The sequence below is a fragment of the Wolffia australiana genome, chromosome 2 (genome assembly GCF_029677425.1).
Source record: "Wolffia australiana isolate 7733 chromosome 2, ASM2967742v1".
Lineage (NCBI taxonomy): Eukaryota > Viridiplantae > Streptophyta > Magnoliopsida > Alismatales > Araceae > Wolffia > Wolffia australiana.
The window spans coordinates 938,436-947,279 of NC_135836.1; the positions used below are offsets into that span (position 1 = coordinate 938,436).

The following is an 8,844-nucleotide window of genomic DNA, read 5'->3' on the forward strand; positions in this document are numbered from 1 at the left end:
AACTCTCCGTGCCACATACCACACTTTTCTAGTTTTTTTTTTACCAACAACACAAGCTCAAGCATTGCCACGTTAGCTCCGTGCATGCATATTTATATGCACAGCACGGGCGGTGCACTTATCGCCCTCAAGAGATGCTTAATCCGTCAGATTCTTTTTCGACATACTAGATCTTGTCACGTGGCTACGCAATCTCGATTTCTTGAAGTTTTGTGCAAAACTCCCTGCTTTTATTTGCCGTGCAAACCGACGCCGCCTAATAGTAATTAAAAATATGGCCCTCCGCTCTCTCTCCTCCATATTTCCCTAAAAACCATAGAAAACTCCAGATTAATTTGGTAAGACTCTAAAATTAACTTTAAGTAGATATTTATGTCTGTAGTGCGTGACCAAGAGCTGTTTTAAGGGTATATTTGCAACCAAATTATATAAAAAAAAGTCCCTCTGACTTTAGAAATTTCCTAAAACTCCTGTTTTCCTTATAATTATGTCATTTTTCTATTTAGGAGTTCATTTATTAAACAAATAAATTCCCAAAAATTCAATAAAATGCTAAAAAAGTCATAAATTCATCCCCATATTAATTAAAACTAATTTTATTTTTTAAACCTGTCATTTCCATTTAAACAGAGTTATTCCAAGTTTAAATAAATTCCTTAACATTCATGAATAAATAAAGAATATAAATAAAATTACAATTCACTTGAAATAGTAATTTACATATAAATATATGATAATCATTCTATGTTAAACTATTTAAATGGATAAAAATGTGCTAATTACTTGAACAACACAACATATTCAGGGTGTTATCGATATTCTAAGTATCTTACGAAGTTTTTGAAATTATAAAAAAATTAATTCAGCGGAATTAATAAATCAAAAGGAAAATACCAAAGTCAAGTCATAATGAAGTCAAAAAGGTTTTAAAAAGAAACATATTAGGACAATAAAAAATACACACGTAAAATTTATAGTGTTCTATACTGTTTCGAAACCTTAAAAGTTCATAAAACTTTTATCTAGTTATACTCCATTAATATTCATACCATTAAGTGACCTCGTAATATTTACTAATTGTTTTTTAATTTTAAATATTTACTTCATCTGATTGTTATGAATTTACCAAGCAATAAAATTTATCAGAACTCATTTTAGTCAACCCATATGATTCTGAGTTTCAATATTTATTTTGGGTAAAAAAATATAGATTGAAAACGTACTATTTCGGATAGCTATGCTGTTTTAATTTATTTCATGGAACATGAGAGTCAAGTAATAAGGACATTGTTATATTTAAATGATAAATTTTAGTATTAGTCATCATTTTTATACTCTTTTGTGGATTTTCGTATTAGTCATAATTTTTAATACCATAACTATCGTTTATTAACAACCTAGAGATAAATATATATCAATATACTGATATGGGTACTAGTTAACATGTTAAAATGGAAGCATCAAAGATCAGTATAGTGACAAGGTAGATCAAAAAATAGCCCTAGGTGCAAGCTCAATAAACGACTCCTTAAACCACAGCACACCAATTCTGCTAAGTTTAGTGGATAAGAGTAAGGGCAATAAAATTAATGCCTAGCATATCTACATACTACGTGTGAATAAAAAATATTAATAGAACTGTACTTTTTGGCAACTGATTATGGGATAAATTTGGCCCTTCTAATCCCCTCAAACCAAGGATTTATTTTTAAATACAGCATATATGCTGATTCTGGATTATAACAAGTGAGTGAGCAATAAAGAGTGATAATGTAATGGGGAAAGGACATGCGGATTCCTGAAAATATTGATTAATGTAAAGCTGTATATATTTTCCTGCTTTAACTAATCCACCAGATCATGACCGTCCAAATCCTATTTTTTGTCTATATGAATGTGTAAAACTCTTGTGAAGTAAAAATTGGCAGAAAAGAAATAGCAAGTAGATTCAACGTACCCGCCTACATCCCATAAAGTAGATTCAACGATATATGTCACCTATCTGATACGCAGTACATCCTATGTAAGAGGCTTTGGTGTGAGAATTAGAGGCTCTCTTCTTGCCAAAACAATGCCGAGCTTCTCCTCCATGCAGAGCTCCCCCGGTTGCTTACCATCAGGCAAGATCCAATCAAAGTTGTGAACCATCGTCGCCACGAGAAGCTCAACGAGGCAAATCCCCATCGACATGCCGGGGCACATCCTCACGCCTGCGCCAAAAGGGATGAACTCAAAGTCCATGCCCTTGTAATCCAACTTCCCTGAAAGAAATCTCTCCGGCGAGAACTCTAGAGGGTTTTCCCATTTCTCTGGGTCTCTCCCAATGGCCCAGAGATTCACCATCACGGTAAAACCCTTGGGAACGGCGTAGCCTATGACCTCGCCATCATCAATGGCTTTGTGTAAAATCACTGGCACTGTTGGATGAAGGCGAAGCGCTTCTTTGACGCAGGCCTGGAGATAAGCCAAGCGAGACAGCTGGGATTCATCAGGAATCGCGAGGCTTGATTTCTTTGATCGGGAAGGAGAACCCATGACTTCTTTTAACTCCTCTTTGACTCTGTTCATGATAGCCGAGTTCCTAACGAGCTCCGACATCACCCATTCTACGAGAGAGGATGTCGTGTCTGATCCTGCAGCGAAGAGCTCCTAAAAGAAACAAAATATCGGTAATTCTCATAAAAATCCTTGAAATTTGTAAATTGGGTTCATTCTTTGCATGGTTAAATCACTGCATATCGAAAATCTGCGATTAAAATCCCTTTTGAAGATATTCAATGTTTATTATAGGATTTATCTTTTACGTGTAGAGACCAAGTTCATTTAATTATCGCCAGGCTTTCAATAGACGAAACTCTTACCTGCATGATGTTCTTGGCCTGGGCATATGGGATACCACTTCGCAGCAGAACATCGGCGAAGCCCTCTCCTCTCGTTTCATTAGAGTTTCGCTGCTGCAGAATCTCGTCCCACTTGCTGTAAACCTTGTTCGAGAAGATCCTCACTTGGCTTCTCAATCGCTGCACGTCGTAACCTCCGACAAGCCAAGGGAAGAAGTTTTCGATGGACGGCCGAGATCCGAGCTCGACGATCATCGCCATGTTTTTCTCCATATCAGGAAACAGCCCTGCCCTTCCTCAAGAGAAACCACGTCCCTGGAAAAGATGAGATTACCCATGATATTGTAAACAGTCGCGAAGACCACCTTCCCAATATGAACTTCTTCTCCAGCCTTGCTCATCATAAACTCGGCCATCTCCGCCGCCTTCTTCTCTCTTCCCGGCGCAAGTCTAGAGAGAGAGGGAAGAGAAAGAAGATGGGTTTTCATCAGAGAGCGAAGGGACCGCCAGTTCTCGTCGCAATCGGCGTTCCAGATGACGGACAAGTCGGTGATCTCCGGACTGCGAAAAGCGGAAGGTACGTACTTCCCGCGGAATATGCGATCGGAGGTTTTAAGAATTTGCGAGGCGGTGGCGGGGGATGAAGCTACGATAACGTTCCAGGCGCCGAGCCGGAGGTGGAAGATGGGTCCGTAGTCTTCGGCGATGGCGGCGAACGCGGCGTGGAGACGGCGACCGGAGGACAGCAGGCGAATGAGAAAGTAAGGAAGGTTGCCGATAATTGGCCATGCGCGTGGCCCCGGAGGAAGATTGGCCGGCTTTCTTGTGGGTCTCTTCAGAAGGAAGAGAAGAATTGTGGGGAATAGTATCGCTGGAATGAAGATCAGCAGGGAAGATAGCTCCATACTTGGATCAAAATAGAGAGTTCCCAGTTCAGCTATTTGTGCAATATAGGGGAGGATTGGGTCAAATGTTTCTGCGCCTAAAGGCGACGCAGGAGAATTTAGAATGTAAATGATCGGACGCTATTTTGTTGGTCGGCAAATAGAAGATGCAATGTTACTTTCCTCCTTATCACAAACCGGCGATAAAGACTCACTACTTGGGTCAGAGAAGAGAGTTCCCATTGCAGCTGATGATGCGAGGAAGCAAAGGATTCCGCCAAATATTTCAACGAATTCAGCGCCGGAGGATAACTTAAATGTTGAACTTTGATACGCAATGATGTAGGTCGGCCAATTGAACTTTGATACGCAATGATAGATAGATAGATAGATAGATAGATAGATGATAGATAGATAGATAGATAGATAGATAGATAGATAGATAGATAGATAGATAGATAGATAGATAGATAGATAGATAGATAGATAGATAGATAGATAGATAGATAGATAGATAGATAGATAGATAGATAGATAGATAGATAGATAGATAGATAGATAGATAGATAGATAGATAGATAGATAGATACATACATACATACATACATACATACATACATACATACATATATACATACATACATAATTTTGCTTGTTGCAATAAAAATCAATGCTTAGACAAGTCATATAGCCGCCGGGTCTTTGTCGGCTTGCAATAAAGATTGATGGGTCTATTGCCTTTTGGAGGGAAAGGATTTTTATAGTCTAGATTAGTTCCGTCATAATTATTTCTTATCCTGCCTTTTAGTGGCTCTCTTTGAATCCACATGTCCTCCCATTATCCTTACGGAAAAACCCTTTGAGCGTCTGATAAATCAGATTTGGATTTCAGGGATAATGTGCCAGGTTAAAACCCTGTTTAAATCTATAAGATTAATGCATTACCTCTTTGAACCCGACGTCGACGTCGTCGGCTATTCCTGTATTGAAATCTGTCATTACCCACCAGTAGCGATTCTTACGCTCTCTCTCTCTCTCTCTCTCTCTCTCTCTCTCTCTCTCTCTCTCTCTCTCTCTCTCTCTCTCTCTCTCTCTCTCTCTCTCTCTCTCTCTCTCTCTCTCTCTCTCTCTCTCTCTCTCTCTCTCTCTCTCTCTCTCTCTCTCTCTCTCTCTCTCTCTCTCTCTCTCTCTCTCTCTCTCTCTCTTTCTCTCTATCTTTCTTTCTTCTTCTCTCGCTCTCTCTCTCTTTCTCGCTCTCCCTCTGTCTCTCTCTAAATCAGGATATCTCTATAGACCAATCATTACCGTAAACGTGGACTATACCGCTGGAATAGTGAACTCCAGCAAAATACTCGACCACTATCTATTGCAGTAAGAATTCCAATAAGAAATTGGTAATATGGAATGCTGAGCGTGTTATACCCCAACAAAACGCACCCGAGTCGAGTGAAAAGAAAGGAATCGACCCACTTAGATAAACCCATTTTCTAACTTATAATTTAATCTTAAAAAAAACTACGCATATTTCACAAATTTCTCCCCGGCGGCGCCGTGTCTAGTCAAACTTCTATCGCCAAGCTGCCCAGTTTCCACTCTATAACAAGACTCGCATAAGCTTTCCTTAGCATTCTCTCTCGGTCTGGGTAGACCGGTCTACAGGGGAAAGCTATCGGAGATGGAGCTTACCACCATCTTCTTCCTGATTCTCTTCATCACGTCTTCATCTACTGGTGAGTACTCCCGACCCCATTCACATCCTCTGGACTGCCCTTGATCATCTGATCTTATTGATCAAATCTTGATCGATCAGATCAGTTGCCTTGATTGCCGAGTCCTCTGGTGTAGACGAACAATAACAGCCTGACTAAGAGTGAAAGTAGAGCCCTCGCAATTAGCTATAGCTTGAATTTTTACAAGGGGGAATCAGGCTATTGCTGTTCATTTGTAATTTCCTGTATGGACAATTATATGTATATCGCAGATATAAGCTATCATTTTACCCCACCATAAAGTGATTTTATTTTGCCAATTTGGGTGTTAAGATATTTCCTGATTTAAGTGTGGGGATCTGATGATAAGTAGAGGCTGATTCTGTCTAGAAAATAAATATGGAATAATCCATTATATACTGTATAATATGATATTTCTCCTTTTGCCGATTAAATAAGGTTCAGTCCTTGAGTTACAAGCGAGATGTTTCTTTGAGAGTTACCATTACTCTCAAAGAATACTAAGATCACAACTTGTTGACTCAAAATTAGCAAGATAGCAAGGGCCTCAAGTACGTTTTGCTAAGTTCAAATTTGTATATGTTCTAAAATATATGATCGTTCCAGTGATAAATTTGTATATGTTCTTAAGTTCAAATTTGTATATGTTCAGAAAACAATGCGACCGAATCTTTGCTTATTCTTCAACAGAAACCTTAAAATTACTTTCACTTCTGTTTTCAGCATGGGGAGGGATAGTGGGAGTCACTTCTGTTTTCAACGATCGTTCCAGATATATACTATTCAGTTATTTCGTGATTTATACTGAAGAAAACAATGCAACCGACCCTTATTCTTCAACAGAAGCCTTAAAATTACTTTCACTTCTGTTTTCAGCATGGGGAGGGATAGTGGGAGTGGACTACGGAAGAGACGGCAACAACCTTCCTTCACCTCCGAGAGTGGTAGAACTTCTCAAGGCCAACGGCATAACTGCAGTGGGCATGTACGACTCCAACGCCGAAGTACTCCGCGCCCTCGCAAACACAGGAATCAAGGTCACCATCGCCATTCCCAACGACAGGCTCGCCGCAATGAACAATCCGAACGTGGCCGGGACTTGGGTATGGGAAAACATCGGCGTCTACCGCCCTGCTACCGACATCATAGCCGTCGCCGTGGGCAACGAGGTCTTCCATCAACGGTCAGATCTCAACTGGGCCATCGTCCCTGCTATGTGGAACGTCTACAACGCTATCAAGAACCTCAAACTCGACGGGATCGTCAAGGTCTCCACTCCCGTGGCCTTCTCCGCGTTTGACAGGTCGTTTCCCCCCTCTCAAGGGAGATTCAGAGGAGATCTCCAGCCGACAGTTAGACAAATTCTCGACTTCATCTCCAAGACTGACTCTTACTTCATGATCAACCTCTACCCGTACTTCACCTACATAGATAACCCTCAGATCGATCTGAACTACGCTCTGGGCCTGCCAAACTCTGGCGTGAGAGATCCGATAACAGGCCGGATGTACTTCAGCCTTATAGACGCACAGATTGATGCGGTTTATACGGGGATAGCTGCGTTGGGCTTTGGAGATATCATGGGAAGGGGAAACGCAGGGAAGAGGTTAGTGCTGAGAGAGTTTGGGCATCCGACAGCCCCAAGGAGGAGGATCCGAGGAGGAGGAGAAGAAGAAGATGAAGGAAGAAGGTCGGCTATGGAAGTGGGCAAGCTTGGAAGGGAGAGAGGGCCGAGCGTGGAGAACGCGCAGACCCATAATAGCATCATGGTGAGGAGGGTGCTGAATGGGCAGACGGGCACGCCTCTTTATCCTGATAGTGATCTCGATCTCTATTTGTTTGCGTTGTTCAATGAGAATCTGAAGCCTGGGCCGGAGGAGGAGAGGAACTTTGGGTTATTTTATCCTGATGGGAGGAAAGTTTATGATATTGACTTTGGGGGTGGTGGTGGAGGTGGGAGCTGGTGCGTGGCCAATGAAGCGGTGGGAAATGAGAGGTTGCAAGGCGCTTTGGATTGGGCTTGTGGCCCTGGAGGGGCTGACTGTGGACTGATACAGCCTGGGGCACAGTGCTTTGAGCCAAATACATTGGTGGCTCATGCTTCCTATGCCATGAACAGCTATTATCAGAAGCACGGCCGCGAAGCCTCTGCCTGCAACTTCGATGGGGCTGGCCGCATCGTCAACCAGCGTCCAAGTGAGTCCATAATATTATTTACATATTACTATCACAATTTTTACCTTCATTTTGCATGAAAATAAATGAGTGCTGACTCTTGATGAATTGGTTCTTTGCAGGATTTGGAAACTGCGTTTTCTAACCGAGAGAATGAACAAGACCCTAATGTCTTCTCCTGAATAATGTCCCAGATGTTGAATAAATGGGAAAAAAGCGTTGCAATGTTGCTTTGCAACATCTAGCTACATAAGTTCAGGAATATTGTACAATAATGTGGTCATGAATGCAAAACTGAATCAAGCGTGCCCGAATTCCAAATGAATTATACCTATCTATTTATTGAAAATATATGTGGCCTGCAAGCCAATCACATTTTCCACATGTCCTTGAATGTTAATTAATATATTATATTAATTAGTATGCGCATCATTGAAGCATATGAATATATACAATGACTAAATGCATTATGATGAGAGTGTAATTTGGTGATCAATAGAATCTATAAGTGTGAACTGAATATTCATAATCAAAGTATACTTGACAAGGACATCGAATTATCAAGAGAGAATATGATTGTGTAGTTTTTGTCATATGATGTCCCTGGGCTATCTCATAGCCATTAGCATGGAGACACAAAGGACAAATAGTGGGTGCTCTTTGGAGAAAGAGTTCACAAAATTGATCCATATAAATCCCTACATGGTTTATACCTAACCGTCAATCATGTTGATTCACGAAAATATATCTATGTGTAAATGGCCCCTAAACCTACGTCACAAGACATATCATGGATGGATAATTATGTTTGGACTACACGCACGACTTCCTATATATGAAAATTTAAAAGATCTTAGCTCGGATGTCACAATAATTTTATGAATATGACTGGGTGGTCAAAAGATAGAATCGTATTCCCTTGGTATTATCTAAAGGAAAAATATGCACTTAAATCCTGAGCAATGCAGTGTAAATATTGGAGAGGATATTCTCTAAACATATCCTATGAGTTAAACCCATATGTTGGATTATACACACACGGTAACCAATTAGGATAAAGGTTCCATAAGAGAAATGATAAACTCTTTTAATGACTTAAGAGAAATTAGGCGTAACTTGATGCCCACGACTAGGTCCTAAACCTATAGATTTGATTAAATGAAGCCTTGTTTGATTAATCAATATTGATATGCAGCTACTTAATAATATTGACCA

At 40.4% G+C, this 8,844-nt stretch overlaps 2 protein-coding genes across 3 annotated transcripts; one reads left to right on the forward strand and one right to left on the reverse strand.

Annotated features, from left to right (window-relative positions):
- Nucleotides 1-1,927: 1,927 nt before the first annotated feature.
- On the reverse strand, nt 1,928-4,022 carry LOC144716480 ((S)-N-methylcoclaurine 3'-hydroxylase isozyme 1-like). Its single transcript, XM_078591595.1, is given in 3 exon segments — nt 1,928-2,649; nt 2,862-3,110; nt 3,113-4,022. Coding segments are annotated over 3 exon segments (1,512 nt in total). The 5' UTR covers nt 3,746-4,022; the 3' UTR covers nt 1,928-2,019.
- Nucleotides 4,023-5,300: 1,278 nt separating this feature from the next.
- Nucleotides 5,301-7,978, forward strand: LOC144716479 (glucan endo-1,3-beta-glucosidase 13-like). Of its 2 annotated transcripts, XM_078591593.1 has the most exons (4): nt 5,321-5,454; nt 6,178-6,240; nt 6,331-7,650; nt 7,752-7,978. In XM_078591593.1, exons 1-4 carry the CDS (start codon nt 5,400-5,402, stop codon nt 7,772-7,774), a joined length of 1,461 nt encoding a protein of 486 aa, XP_078447719.1. In that variant the 5' UTR covers nt 5,321-5,399; the 3' UTR covers nt 7,775-7,978. The 2 variants fall into 2 exon arrangements, with proteins under 2 accessions (XP_078447720.1, XP_078447719.1); XM_078591594.1 differs by lacking the exon at nt 6,178-6,240 and having other exon boundaries at nt 5,301-5,454.
- Nucleotides 7,979-8,844: the final 866 nt, after the last annotated feature.

What these genes read in the sequence shown, in the direction of transcription:
- LOC144716479 (XM_078591593.1), top strand. Translation starts at nt 5,400, where the DNA reads ATGGAGCTTACCACCATCTTCTTCCTGATTCTCTTCATCACGTCTTCA. An exon ending in TTCCAGATATATACTATTCA is followed by an intron (nt 6,241 to 6,330) that starts GTTATTTCGTGA and finishes TTCTGTTTTCAG; the next exon opens with CATGGGGAGGGATAGTGGGA. An exon ending in CATCGTCAACCAGCGTCCAA is followed by an intron (nt 7,651 to 7,751) that starts GTGAGTCCATAA and finishes GGTTCTTTGCAG; the next exon opens with GATTTGGAAACTGCGTTTTC.